General features: G+C 43.7%; 1 protein-coding gene across 2 annotated transcripts in view; it reads right to left on the reverse strand.

Annotated features, from left to right (window-relative positions):
* Nucleotides 1-4,149, reverse strand: part of WDR34 (WD repeat domain 34) — a 131,955-nt gene extending 127,806 nt beyond the window's left edge. Inside the window, exons 1-3 of one of the 2 annotated variants that reach the window (XM_029613167.1) lie at nucleotides 3,516-4,146; nucleotides 1,534-1,788; nucleotides 1,080-1,189 (exon numbers count right to left, since the gene is read on the reverse strand). In XM_029613167.1, coding sequence (XP_029469027.1) covers nucleotides 1,080-1,189; nucleotides 1,534-1,788; nucleotides 3,516-3,596 — 446 coding nt within the window. In that variant the 5' untranslated portion in view covers nucleotides 3,597-4,146. Of the gene's footprint in view, nucleotides 1-1,079; nucleotides 1,190-1,533; nucleotides 1,789-3,515 lie in introns of both variants that reach the window. The other variant, XM_029613168.1, reaches the window with a different exon arrangement.
* Nucleotides 4,150-15,472: the final 11,323 nt, after the last annotated feature.

Here is a 15,472-nt window from a genome sequence, read left to right on the forward strand (position 1 = left end):
AATTCATGTACTGTATCTGTTTTATGTTTAATATGTTTATGGGAATAGTGCAATATGGTGGTTAATTTTAAGTAGTAGTGTGAATGGTGTGAGTGAATGGATAGCATGTATTTTATGGGATAGTGTGTTATATATATTTATGGAAAAATTTGGAAGTTTTGGGGTATCCACACAATGTTAAAAATTGAATAAAAATTAAAAGAAAATATAAAAAACTGATTTAGTATATAAGAACATAAGAACCCTATACATTATTCTTACTATATATGCCCTTGATGGAATGATGTTTAAATTATATGTTAATATTGTCTGATAATTAATTACATGATGTTCTAAGAAAGTTTTTTGACTTATTAAATAATTATAACCAAGGAATAGATTATGTCTTATACAACAAATATTTATGTCCTTATTTGATGTTAGGTATTATTAAGTTAAGGACTGGTACATTACCCCTGTTATAGTTACCATTTGCTAAAGACAGAGAGATCCATAGTCAAAAGCCATTTAGACGGATAACGTAATAGTTATCCACCTAAAGGCTGAATATAGCCAGGTAAGCCATTTATCTGGCTAAATTCTAGCTGGCTGATAGGTTAGTAAGCTAGAATTTAGCCAGATAAGTTAGGGCGGTCCAGGGGTGTAACTGGGAGGAGTCGAGTTAGCCAGCTAATATTCAGAGTTAGCTGGATGACTTAGCCAGCTAAGTTGTCAAGTCAAAGAGCTGCCCTAAAGTTACCTGTCTATAGTTAAGTTAAATTAATTAAGTAAATATATTCAATAGTGTGGTTGCACTGTTGAATATTCCTCCAAATTTAGCTAGATAAGTTTATCTGGCTAACTTTGCTATCCAGAATGTGTCTGAAAATAGACCTCAGAAAATACTGGCAGGCTGGTGTCAGCCAACGGTAAATGAAGAGTGACATCAGCGAGCTTCTTGATCTCTGTCTCCATCTGTTAGTTGGCGTACATAACCCATTTGTATGGGTTGGCCTGACTGGATGAAAAGGAAGTTGGTTTATTTTTGAGGCACCTCACAGTCCACTTTTAACAGATCCTTAAGAAATAAAGACTTTCACCTGCCATAGGAACAGGCAACAACAGAACCAGTTGAATTCCAGGAGACACTGGTGACCTGCAGTTTCTGCTCCAATGCTTCTGGGTAGTGCAGTCTGTGCACACAGGATACCTGAAAGAAAGAAGACTCTGAGCTAACAGCTTATGGGAAAAGCTTTAAGCACTTGCAAGCTTAATCAGCACTCCTATGCTACATGCTCACCATAACTATGGGAAAAAAGAATATCTGAAGATTCAGCCACAACAAAGAAGCTTCAGCTTCTTTTCGTGGGCCACTGTTAATAAAACAGTGAAGATTCCTTGCAGGCGGCAACAGTACCAGTGCCCTACTCACTTGTTAATCTCAGGGTGAATAAAATAAAAAAGCTCACAGGTACATTAATGTAACAACTGTATTCTGTGGAGCATATGCCACTCAGCAGAGTTGCATTCTTGTTGATAATTCTAATGATTTACCGTTCGATTCTGCTCTGACCAATTGACATCAAAGCCCTCGAAAGCATGGCTCTTCCAGTTTTTATTTAACTCCCTTATGACAAGTCCTTCCACTCCATTCAGGAATTTTTCCAAGCCTGGGTGATGAAGATGTGCTGCTTGTTGGATATCCAAGGCTCGACTTCTGTTCTGGTCTGTCTGCATGCCAGCATGCGTGATGCAGCATACCTGGAGGGCAGCCTCTGCAGTTAAAACTGGGGCAGTCTGGCAACTTTTCTGAAAATAAGAAAAACACTAAATGCACCTTTCAAAGCTGGCTTTTTATGTATTGTTCCTCAAGACTGGAAAATTTAAGGGAAAAGAAGTTGAGGATTACAGTTCTAGCTCAAGTCAAGTCTAGCTCAAGCAATCATTTGCCATTGCAACTATCCCTTCTTCCTTCAAATATGCTGTGATTGCATCATTCCTAAAAAAAAAAAAAAAAATGCACTGGACTCTACCTGCTCTGCTATCGTCCCATCTCCTTCCTCCCTACTGCATCCAAACTGATTGAATGTGCCATGCATCTTTGCTGTTGTGACATTCTTCTGTCTCAAGCCATTCTAGATCTGCTGCAGTCTGGCTTTCATCCTCTACATTCTGCAAAAACTGCCTTTGTCAAAGTCTCCAGTAACCTTTCTGCAGCCAAGGTCAAGGACTTTTAATCGATTCTCATCCTCCTCAATATCTACTCCTTGAAATGCTGCACTCAATTGCATTTTAAGACTCTACGCTATCCTGGCTGTCTTCTTATCTCTTCCATCATAATTTTATTGTATTCTCTGGTAGTTCTTCCTCCACCACTATTCCACTATCGGTCAGTGTGCCTCAAGGCCCTATTCTCTCTTCCCAGTTCTTCCCTCTGTGATCTGATCACTTCCCATTGCTTTCAGTACTACTTGTATCCTCCTAGATCTACTTCTACACCAGAAATTTCATCACAAATCCAGTCCCAAAATTCAGCCTGCTCATCTGACATAGGTTGGATGTCTCACCTCCACTTAAACTTAATGTGGCCAAGATGGAACTTCTTGTGTTCCTCCCAAAAACTTGCTTCCCCTCTTATGTCTCTGTGGATGGTACTCTTATCCTTCCAGTTCTCTCAGCTAATATCCTTTAGAGTCATTTTGATGCCTCTCTCCCCTTTTTTATGCATATTCAAAACACTGCTAAAAGTGCATCGGTTCTTCCTCTATAACATTGTTAAAGTCCATCCCTTCCTTTCTCAGCATGCTACCAAAACACTCATCCACTCTTTTAATCACCTCCCACTGAGACTATTACAACTTGCTCCACTTCAATCTATTTAAAAATTCAGCTGCATGGCTTATCTTCAATGTCGCTATGACCATGTAACTCATCTTCTCAAGTTGCTGCGCTAGCTCCTTGTCCACTTCCGCAGAAAGAAGTTAGAATGTTACCCCAACAAATACATGAAGTGGGCAGAGAAATTAATAATAATCAGTTTAAACAATTTATATTTCGTTGATTCACCAATCTCAGCGGATTACAATTAACACACAAAGTAGGTAAAACAGTAAAAACATTAATACATCATCAAAATAAAGAGTGTCAACGTTGAGTAAGTAATGTCCCAAGTTAATTAGTGTATGTAGGGACATGCATCAATGGTTCAAGGTATAGTTTCATATTGTCATAAGGCAGAATTTGAATCCTCAGGTAACTTGCTCCTTTCTTTCCAAACCTTTAGAATAAAAATACAACATTATTTAGGAATAAGGCGCAGTCCCGCCGTGAGGAATGTGGGCATAAAGCTGCAAATGCCCGAGAAAGTCCAACGAACGCCAAGCGCCCTCATACAGAACTAATCTTGTTCTCACCTCTTAGGAGGTTATTACATGCCGCAGTGGCCCCTCTCCTCTCCTCGCTCCCTCATGCAGGCACAGAGCCAAACTTTCACAAGCAGAAAGAAAATATATATATGCTGTGGCCCCCTCACTTACCGACTCACTGCACGACTCCCGAGATTTTCTCCACAGGGATTCCACGCCCGCTCCCGGCAGCACCTCGTCCACGAAAAGCATCTTCTCTCCACAAGACTATTGCTGCCGTTCCCTTGGAAACAAACAGCTCGCGATAAGGCAGATCGCGAGGCCTTGACGTCACCGACGACGCCAGCGTGATACCGCCTGATCCTGATCCTGCAGCTGGCATGTGTCTCTTTTTGAGGGTAGTATAGTTCTTTGTTGTTTCCGGAAGTAAACAGAAATTTAGGACCTTTCCACGTCCCGTATCCTGCAGCAGCAGCAGCAGCAGCAGCAGCAAACTCCTGCGTTGTTTTGGTCCTGTAGCCTCTGATTGGCTACTGCCTACTCTGCGATTACTTGGCGGGCTGCAACGAAGAAAAAAAGGCACTACCAACAAGAGGAATGTTAGAACCCGGCCCAAAAGTAGCCGAAGCTGCACAACAAAATTTTCCCGTCCAACAGAAAAGACGTGCCTGCTGCCTCACAGGGGAGGCACATGGAGGAAGGGGAGCTATTCTATTGCCTTAACATCCGTAATGGTTCCACAGTCACTTGGTTCCATCTTAGGAGCCCCTGTTCTGAACTCCCCCTGCTGTGAACCTCCTGAAGCTTTCTAACCCACAGTTCCCAGCGGAAAGGGAGAGACCGGGAAACTCGGCGGCCGTTTTTATTACTGGCAGACAGGCAGGTTATGAAAAGCGAGGCTGAGTTTACTGGCGTCAGTCTTTATAACCCCCTAATTTCCTTGCGGGCGCCATGGGTGCGTTAAAAAAGCTAGCGCTGAAAAGTCGGCCCCAGAGACAGATAGAAGGACTAGGAAGAGCTTTTCCTTTTTTTTTTTCACATAGTCATTCCTGAGAAGAGAAACAAAGTAGTACTGGCAAGAGAGGAGATATTGGGGGGGGGGAAGGTGGATTTTGAGTATCATGAGACGGGGGGGGGGGGGAAACAGAAGGTATTAGATGGGGAATATAGATGCCGGGGGGTAGGGGTACAGATTGGGGATAGTAGAGGACCAGGAACAGAGAGTGGGGTATGGGCAGTGAATAGTGGATGAAAATACCGTTATCTTTACTAGTTCACCTATTTAAACAAGCCTTGTCTATGAGTAGTCAGTTTAGGGCAGAGGACATTTTTTTTTATTTTTAATTGCTCATCCTCTGTGCAGAATAGAGGAGTTCTTATGAGTGGGATTAGCATTTATTATGTCTGGGGGAATTCTGTGCAGAATTGACATTTTCTGCACAGAAAATGGCAGGGGAGACCCCAGCATGCCGTGAACAGAGCACGCAAAGATAAAGGCCCCAGCACGTCGGGACGCGCTCTGCTCGCTGCGAAAATGAAGGCTCCAGCGTGCTGTTCGCAGAGAAAACGAAGTCCCCATGTGCCTTGCAAGACTGGAAGATTGGGCATCCAAATGGCAGATGAAATTTAATGTGGACAAGTGCAAGGTGTTGCATATAGGGAAAAATAACCCTTGCTGTAGTTACACGATGCTAGGTTCCATATTAGGAGCTACCACCCAGGAAAAAGATCTAGGCATCATAGTGGATAAAACTTTAAAATTGTTGGCTCAGTGTGCTGCAGCAGTCAAAAAAGCAAATAGAATGTTAGGAATTATTAGGAAGGGAATGGTTAATAGAACGGAAAATGTCATAATGCCTCTGTATCGCTCCATGGTGAGACCGCACCTTGAATACTGTGTACAATTCTGGTCGCCGCATCTCAAAAAAGATATAGTTGCGATGGAGAAGGTTCAGAGAAGGGCAACCAAAATGATAAAGGGGATGGAACAGCTCCCCTATGAGGAAAGGCTGAAGAGGTTAGGGCTGTTCAGCTTGGAGAAGAGACGGCTGAGGGGGGATATGATAGAGGTCTTTAAGATCATGAGAGGTCTTGAACGAGTAGATGTGACTCGGTTATTTACACTTTCGAATAATAGAAGGACTAGGGGGCATTCCATGAAGTTAGCAAGTAACACATTTAAGATTAATTGGAGAAAATTCTTTTTCACTCAACGCACAATAAAACTCTGGAATTTGTTGCCAGAGGAGGTGGTTAGTGCAGTTAGTGTAGCTGGGTTCAAAAAAGGTTTGGATAAGTTCTTGGAGAAGTCCATTAATGGCTATTAATCAATTATACTTAGGGAATAGCCACTGCTATTAATTGCATCAGTAGCATGGGTTCTTCTTAGTGTTTGGGTAATTGCCAGGTTCTTGTGGCCTGATTTTGGCCTCTGTTGGAAACAGGATGCTGGGCTTGATGGACCCTTGGTCTGACCCAGCATGGCAATTTCTTGTGTTCTTAAGAAAGCAGCCATAGGTCAGCTGCATGCTTCACCTTTGCAAATCTGGGCCTGACTGCTGCTTTGAACGGGACTCTACACAGCCAAATGGTTCAAAACAGAAGTCAGGAAAGGAGACAGAGGAGAAGGATTCAGTTAAGGCACAACCATTCTCTTCCTGTCACTCATCAACCTAGCAGGGAAAAAATATATCCTGGGGGCAGAGTAGGGGAGAGAAACTGAGAAAGCAAGGAGGAGATGGGACAGTGGAAGAGAGTGGGACAAAGTGGGAGGAGAGGGAATGGGGACAGGGAGTGAGAAAGAAAGACTGGATGGGGCACAGCTTAGGTGGCTTGGATTCCCCCTCCCAATCAAAAAGACATCCCACTGCCCTTAGCACTGTGTGATAGGTGGGAGATAAGAGGTGAAGAGAGTGGTTGGGGGGAAAAAGAGGGAAGGTGTTGAGCATCATGGAATAAAGACAGAGGGGATCTGATGGTGATATTGGTGATGGGCAGAGGATGGAAAGAGTAAAGAGAGAGGGTGGAGGGATAGGAGAGAAAGAGACAGGGGATTGTGATAAAATGTGCTTTCCTGGTCAAATACTGAGGGAGAGAAAGATTGTAAAGCCAAGGAGGAAATGTGGATGGGCAGAATGGATTGGCCACACGCTCTTATCTATCATCTTGTTCTTTGTTTCCTGCCCCCCCCCCCCCTCACCTGGGAATACCTTTGCTTATTCTGAAGCAACTTATATGCATGCAGGACATATGCACATACGTTTACCTCTATATGGAAAGTATGCACTTAATTTTTTCCAAAAATGTTATGGGGTTGATTTTAAGACCAGCTCGTAGTTCCTGGTGTGCGCACATGGACACGGCTATTTTATAACATGCGTGTTGGCGCGCACGTGTTATAAAATATGATATCCGCGCACACATGCGCGGCAGATGGCCTCCGCGCACAGGGGGGGAATATTAAAAGCCCACGCACGGTGACAGGAGTAGGGCTTCCCCAATTCCCTCCCAGACCGCTTCAATTAAGGGAGCTTCCCTGTACCCCTACCTAACCTTCCTCCCCTTTCCCTTCTCCCCGACCCCTAACACCTTTCTAGCTACTTACTTTTTTTTTTTTTTTTTTGATTACTTACTTCTCCTCTGGAAGAGAAGTAATCTCCATGCACTGGCCAACTGCCAAGTGCACGCTTCCCCGGGACAGCGTCGCATGGTGCTGTCTCGGCCCCTCCCCCCCCCCCAGACCACTCCCCCCGGCCTGCCCCTTTCTTTGGGCCCGGCACTTCGGCACATAACAGGGGTATTATGCATGGCTGGGCCTGTTCTAAAATGCGCACGGCATGCAGAAGGCCCAGCCACGCAAGTAACCCCCGTTTTTTGCGCACGTGGCCTTTTTAAAATTGGCCCTTATGTGCACATATTAGCAGGTGTAAATGTGTGGGTAGCTTTCATGGGATAATCTTTAAAAATAGAGTACTGCATACTTTTCCTTTGAAAACTGGTGAAAAGTCTGTGGATAAGTAGATTAGTGATTAGAGTAGCAAGCTGAGAATCAGGAAAGACGGTTCAAATCCCGCTGTTTCCTGTGACCTTGAGCATATCACTTCACCCTGTATTGACTCAGGTTCAAACTTAGGAGTCATTTTCAAAGAGTTTAGGCTCCTAACATTTTCAGTTAGACACCTGCAGTGGCCTTTTTGAAAATTAACTATGGATGAGTTAGGCCCCTAGGTTTAGGAGCCTATAAAATGGATGTCTGTGGGACAGGGCAGGAAAACAGGAGCTTAGCATTGATTTTCAGAATTAGGCACCTAATTTAGGACATTAAATCTAGGCAAATGGATAACAGGACTAAATTTATGTGAGTTTTCAGCTGAAAACTTAGGCACCTAAATTCGGCTGAAAATAGGTACCTAAATTAGGTGCCCAGTTTTTTTTTTAATATAGGCCTTAGATGATAAGCCGTCTGAGGACAGGGAAATACTTACAGTACCTGAATGTAATCCGCTTTGAAGTATCTGACCAGTCATAAAAGGTAGAATGTATCATAAAGGGCCTGTAGCAACATGAGCCGTTTAGGAGTAACCTGAGAACAGACTTCAGGCTGGACTCTGGTAAATCTCTCTAACTTTTTTATGACCAAAACAAACAAAACAGTGCTGCTAATCTTCACAGTTCAACAAAACAAGTGCAGTCACACAATTTACAGTTAAGCTGTGTTCTCTTTCCTTAGGTTTCCTTCTGTCCATTGGGCCTCCTTTTCCCCCTCCTGAGCTCCTTTCCCAAAGACCTCTGCCCAGGACCAGGATTCTCTGCTGAATCAGGTTTAAGCTGGATTGGGCCAGATATATAGAGCCAGTCATTTATTTTATTCTGGGGTTTTATTCTGTTTACCCCTTTCTCACAGGACAAGCAGGATGGTAGTCCTCACATATGGGTGACATCACAGGATGGAGCCCTGTAGGGAAAACTTTTCTGTCAAAGTTTCTATAAAGAGGAGGAATAGCCTAACGGTTAGAGCAGTGGACTATGAACCAGGAGACCAAGGTTCAAGTCCCGCAGTCACTCCTTGTGACCTTGGGCAAGTCACTTTACCCTACATTGCCTCAGGTACAAAAACTTAGATTGTAAGCCCTCTGGGGATAGGGAAATACCTACAGTACCTGAATGTAAACCGGTGTGATATCTCAATTGAGATGAATGTCGGTATATAAAAATAATAAATAAATAAAATAAATAAATAAAGCTTTGACTGACGCTGGCACACTGAGTGCACTGCGCATGCTCAGCCTGCAATCTTCCCTGTGACCACAGGTGTCTCCCTCAGTCTTCTTTTTTCCGCTCTGCAGTAAGCATAGTGGTTAGGAGCTCTGTGAGAAATTCTAATACTTTTTTTCCACACAGAAACACTTAAACTTTTACTTCACAAACACTTTTTCCCTGCACGGGTCTCCCTTCGCGTACATTTATTCGACACTCGGTGAGTACTCTGCCCTGTTTTTCGGTTGGTTCCTGTCACCTCCCTGGCCTGCCAACCAACTGCGGCCTTTCCTCTCCCTATGTTTTCATAGTTAACCACACATAGCCTGCGAGTATCCCTTTCTGACACTCTGCCTGGTTATTAGCGCTAGTGGGACAGGGACTTCCATGGTTTCCGTTGCCGCCAGGGCTTCTGTCGAATCCAGGTCCTTCGATTTCCTTGGTACCCTTGCGCAGTCGATGCCCCCATCGCTACCATTGGTACCCGCTTCCAAACCATCCTACATTCTTCAATGCCATCGGTACCTCTCCCCTGTGGTACATTGATGCCATCGTTCCCTGCATCGATTCTATCAGTGCCATTCATGTTTTTTAACCATGGCACTGATTTTTCCCTGGGTTTCATCGATGCCATCATTGCTCGGATGGATGCCATCGATGCACACCCTTGTGTCGTTAGTGTCATCGATACCTGGGTCGATGCCATCATCGCCCAGGGCACTTCCATTGATGCCCAGGACACTTCCATCGATGCCATCGATGCCCGGTTCGATTCCATCGTCTATTCCGTCGATGCCCTGGTCGATGGCGTCAATGCCACATCGTTTCCATAGATACCTACGCCAATGCCATCAGTGCTTTCATCACTGTTATCCTTGCTCTGCCCGGATCATTGATGTTTTTCATATATATATATTTGATGATGCCCTCGAGGCCGCTTCGGCCACTGTCAATACCGACATAGTACCTCCACGTAATGCCCTCACCTAAACACAGTGCTCCATGCTTTGGGTTCTTCTTAAAGCCCCGTATTAGCCTACGACACTACATAGTGCCAGGAGCAGTGCAGGCATGCTGACAGTCCGTCAACATTCGCCATCCAAGACACCGAGGGCATCCACCTTGGTGCTGGGGAAAGATCGGGCCAAGCACCGTGGCACTCATTGTCACCGGCACGGTGACCGTCCGCCACTGACATCATCCAGCACATCGGTGCTATCCTCTGTGCTGGAGAATGCCCGGGCCGAGCAACATCACCACTGCCATCGCCACTGTTCCGTACAGTGCTGGCAGTCCTTGGTGCTCCAGAAACACTGGAACGAATTCCGAAGAATTCTGGACTGGCGTCATGACACATTGAGCCGCTGCAACGAGGGCTGGGTTCATGAGTCAATGGCTCCCCTGTACCTGAAGCGTACCCCATCAACATCGTTGCAGGATTGTGGCCCTCCACAAATTACTGTGGTAGCGCCAGCCATGCTCAGCCTGTCTCCTCTATACCTGTGCTACCATACCAGGTTTCAGAGTTGAGACGGACGTTATGTCTGACAGGCTACCCCTCGATGACTCCTGAAATCCACGGAACCATTAATCTTCACCGGCTCGTCCTTTGGCGATCCACGTCGGATGGTAAGTACTCTAATCCCGCTTCAGCGGCATTCCTATTGAGATCTGCTACAGACTCACAACTCTAAAACACAAACGAGATTTCTACGCTATGAAAATCCATGATTACAGATTCAACCCCAAAGCGCTCTTCTCTTATGTCTCAAGTCTCACTAAATCTATCCCTCCCACTATACCTGACTCTGATGCAGCTTCCAAATGCGAAGAACTTGCTACCTATTTCCAGAGCAAAATCACAAACCTCCTTTCTAGATTCCCCTTCTCCCCCAACCCTCCCCCCTCCTCTCCCTCCACTCATCCTGCACCCTCCCAGCCAGCAATGGCTGCCTTCGACTATACTTCCTCCAAAGAAGTCGAAACCATCCTCAAAAAAACTCAAACCTGCCTCCCATCCCAATGACACCATCCCCCCAAAGCCCTACTGGCCGTGCCTAACTCCATAGCCCAGCTATAGCAGACATCATCAATTGTTCACTCTCCCATGGGACTGTCCCAGACACACTCAAACATGCGGTAGTCAAACCTCTTCTAAAGAAGCCCTCCCTAGATCCGAAAGACCCCTCCAATTTCCGCCCCATCTCTAACCTCCCATTTAATGCCAAGCTAATGGAAAGAGTTGTTAATACACAACTCATGGACTATCTTGAAAATCACTCGATCCTCCACGTCTCACAATTCGGCTTTCGGAAACATTTCAACACCAAATCGCTACTTCTCACCCTATCTGACCACTTCCTTAGAGGTATGGGCCAAGGTCAAAGTTACCTCCTCGCCCTCTTTGATATCTCTGCGGCTTTCGACACCATCTGTCATAATCACCTCCTTGCCCACCTAGAAAGCATTGGCATCTCAGGCCTAGCCCTTGCTTTGTTCAAATCCTACCTCTCGAACAGAAAGTTCTCTGTTAAAATCGGTAACGCCATATCCTCCCCCCATCCTCTACAACAAGGAGTCCCAAAAGGTTCATCACTTTCATCCACCCTTTTCAACATCTACCTCACCCCACTTTGCCAGCTTCTCTCTGAACTCAAACTAAAGTTCTGGCTTTATGCTGATGATGTCCAGATCATCATACCTATTCACAACTCTATCTCCGATGCTCTAAAGCACTGGGAAAACTGTCTCGCAGCTATCAACTCCCTACTCACCAATCTCCACCTTGCACTCAATACTAACAAAACTGAACTTCTTCTTATTTCTCCCCACTCTCCCCCTCCCCCCGTCTAATGACCCCAATCTTAACATTACCACAGCTCAACCATTCGTAAGGGACCTTGGAGTTCTCCTTGATCAACAATTAAGCATGAAGAAATACGTTAACTCCATACTTAAAGAATGTTTTTTCAAACTTGGGAGAATGCCTGTTGAATTGGTTCCACTTTGACTTCAACAGTCCCTACAAAGTGTTTGCCACCCCCTTCCTTGGGGTGATAACTTGTGCTCCCATTCTACATTCTCCAGCTATAGGCAATCCTCATCAGTATGGTCGTCTGTCTTACAGAAGGAGCATGGTTGCGACACTGGTTCCATTTAAAGTTTACTCCTTACCAAGGGTTCTTCATTTTCGTCTTTGTCATAGAGACAGGCCTCTTCCTCGTGTCCATTCTTGGCACAAAGTGAGCAAAAAGAAAAAGCTTCATTGCTATTCAGAAGGGTAGGTCCTCTACAATTCCCATTTTCTTCTGACTTTTCAGTCATCTCTGCTTTGAAGTTCCACCCTTATTCATGCACGTATTAGCCTTTGATGCTGGCTAAGTCACCAGGTTGACAGCCATTGCCTCACATTCTTGGTATCGGCAGTCACTAACCAAATATCCCCACAATTGAAACAAATTGAGTAGCCCGATAACTGTGCTTTAAATATGGAGGCAGAGTTATCCTGCTCTGAGAATTGTTATTGGGGTCCCTTGCTCTCTCTACCACGATAGGAAGCCTGTGCAGATTGTCTCTCCAGTCTCTGAACTACTTCCAGCATGAGCTGAGCCTGATGAAAGGCATCTGGCACTTCCAAGGCTTTCTCCAGAGTGAGTCCTGGGTGTCAACATATACAGTTCTACATGGGTCAGTCCATCCTGTCCAAGAACTGCACCAGAAGGACCTAATTGGCTAACTTGAGGCTTGTCTTTGCCTGTAGTCACTTCTATCTGGCATCTTTTAGCGGATAGAAAAGGCTTTGTGGGGTTTCCCCTGGCTGTTAAAGATTTCCTATAAATTGAGATTAGATCTTATTGTGGACTTTTAGATAATTCGATTTGTATGATGTTTTCTTTATTTGTTTTATGAGCATCATAATTAGAATTTCTGTTTCTTCAACAAGTATATACTGTATTTTCCAGTGTATAAGTCATGGTTTTTTCCTGGAATTTCGGCAGTGCAACTCTCTCTCTCTGTAGCCCATCCTATCTGCCAAACAGTCTGAGTATAAGCACCTCCATGCCGACTCCCGAACGCCACTGACCATGCGCACTGCCGGTGCCAAATTTCGGCAAGGTGACTTATATGCTTCTCTCTCCCCACGATGCTCAGGACGTGCCCCGGGGGAGTTTGTATGTGGCCCGGAGCAAAGGTAGCCTCCTGCTGCTGGTGGCACGAGCCACAAGTTTAAAAGTACAAGCGACGTTGAACCCCCACCCTCCACCCCCCGGATGACCTGCCCAAGCATACTGCCAGTGCACCATAGTCATGATTCACAATCGCATCCACTATCCATTTGGCAGTCGCATGCAGGAACAGGTGCATCTTATCCATCGATGTGACTTATCTACTGACTTTTTCATCCAAATTGATGTTTATGCAGGGGTGAGACCTATACTGGAAAATACGGTACTTAATTATGATAAAACTTATAAATCTAACTATAATAAAGAGGAAAGTTGCCCTGCACCTGCATCACGAGTATGGAAATTGAACTCCAACCCTCTCACTCCCTGTACTCTCCAGCTCTGCCTCTACCACAGAATACACCGGAACTCAACCTGCACACTCTACTACCACACATCTGAATTACACACTTCCTATATTTCACAGTATTTTCCTGTCCTTGGATGGGCTTTTACTACTAGAAAATAAATAACAATGAAAAAATATCCTTTGAATTAATTGCCTTTAATTTATGTGGACTGTTTAAAAAATCCTTATTGGGGGGTAATTTTGTATTACAAAGTTCCGTTTCTTTTTGATTTGTGTTTGATGCAGTTTTATATTTCCATGTCTTTGTTTGGATATTTTTCTATACTGTAAATACATTACAAGTTTGTATGCTTTAAAACATACTGAAAGAAATAAAATAATTATTAAAAGTACCATTTATATTAACTTTTATTTGGTCTTTTGAAGATTGATATAGTTTTGGGCTCGGGACCTTTCTTTTGGACTAGAAACCCCATTTAAAATCAAAGCTGTTTAGGCACAACTACCTGAAACTTCACAACTAAGGCATTTTCTCTCTGATGTTTATTCACATTTTCTCCCAAACTTTCTTTTTTGAGGCAATGAAAGCTTACTGTTCTAAAATATATACTGGCTTGACCTGCCATATTTTAAAAGGGTGAAAACCTTTCATCGATTTCACAGTCTCTTTTCATTTTCCCATGTGTTAGAAGTATGTGGGAGACAAACATTTCATTTCTATAGTGAATAACATGAAAAGGAACTGTAATGCTGAAAGTAATACGCAAGTGCGTATGATCTTTGTGCCCATCACAAAGATGCCGACTCTGGCCATTGTGGAGCAGCATGCAATTTCCACTGCCCTGCGTAGGCTGCATCATGTTGATCACAGTAACAGGATGTTAGACAAGAAATGCAGTGAGGCCCAATATTCAGCACCACTTAGCCAGATATGTTGGACATATCTGGCTAAGTGGTGGCAACTAAATATTTAACCACAATCAGCAGCCACTACTTAGCTGGATACGATGGGCAAAGCTTCTTATCTGGCTAACTTAGTACCTGGTTTACTAAGGGTTTTTCTCATAGACACAAAATTGGAGAAAAGCCTTAATGAATCTGGCCCTTAGCCAGATAAAATGACATGAGGCGGGTGGCACCATATAGGCTAACCAATTTATTGAGACATGAGCTTTCCAGGATTCTTCATTAGCTGCATGAAGTGAAGTACAGAGATGGGTAAATTATATGTGGATGGGGGGGAGATACAGAAGAAAGGAAAGGCATTGAATAGGCAGGCAGGATGTGGAAACAAAGTGATAATAGTCCAGACTATTGACAACTGAGGTAAGTGTGAAAAAACAATGATCTGAGAACAGTTAAGTTCATAGATGTTTGTAGTGTGCCATGAAGCCATTGTCTTTGTTCAGACCTAAGGTGATGGTATTATGTTTCTTGAGTTCTAATTCAGCAGTTTCACACTGGACTGTGCCCTTTAAGGTCAGATAGAGAATGTTCTGGAAGGTTAAATGTTCACCTTCTGGTTTCTAAATGTTACCATTTCTAATGTCAGGTTTATGTCCTTTTTTTCTTTTCCTTAGGGATTGACTTGTTTGTCCTATTTAGACAGCAGAAGGACATTGCTTGCAGGTGATGACATATATTACATTGGCAGAAGAACAGGTGAATGAGCCCCAGATGTTGTAGTTGATGTTGCCTGGGTTAATATGTGTCCAAAAAACTGACTTCTGTATGGTATAAGTTAACAATTTGACAAAATAGCCATACATACGAGGAACACCAACACTTAAATTAATGAACTGGAAAGGACCTCATAAATGAAGGATTGCCAATTCTTAACGTTTCACTTATTGTGGTTAAACTCAACAAACATTTAGTGTGAAACTTTGGATGTGAGATACCAAATACGTGATATTGCATCCATAAACCATATAATCATAGGTCCTCATTTTTCTATTTTCAATTTGCCTTTTCTTTAGAAAAATGTTATATTAAACTATTATTGAAAAAACCAAGAACACTTATCTGAGGATCTGTTGCCCATTTACTATTAGACTTTTATATGCCCGACACGACCCAAGTTTCGGAAGATTTCCTTCCTCAGGGGCTTGAGGGGCAATTTTACAAAATGGCAGATCCCACTTGGGAACGCCAAGATGTTTAGTTGAATTTGGTTTGTTGCCTCTTATTTCATACAACCAAGACACACAAATAAAATTGCGCCTCAGTGGAAAAGGGTAAACAGTGGAGTCTCAGGGATCTGTACTTGGACTGGTGCTTTTCAATATATATATATATATAAATGATCTGGAAAGGAATACGACGAGTGAGGTTAT

Source organism: Rhinatrema bivittatum, chromosome 8 (genome assembly GCF_901001135.1).
Source record: "Rhinatrema bivittatum chromosome 8, aRhiBiv1.1, whole genome shotgun sequence".
NCBI classification, from domain to species: Eukaryota; Metazoa; Chordata; class Amphibia; order Gymnophiona; family Rhinatrematidae; genus Rhinatrema; species Rhinatrema bivittatum.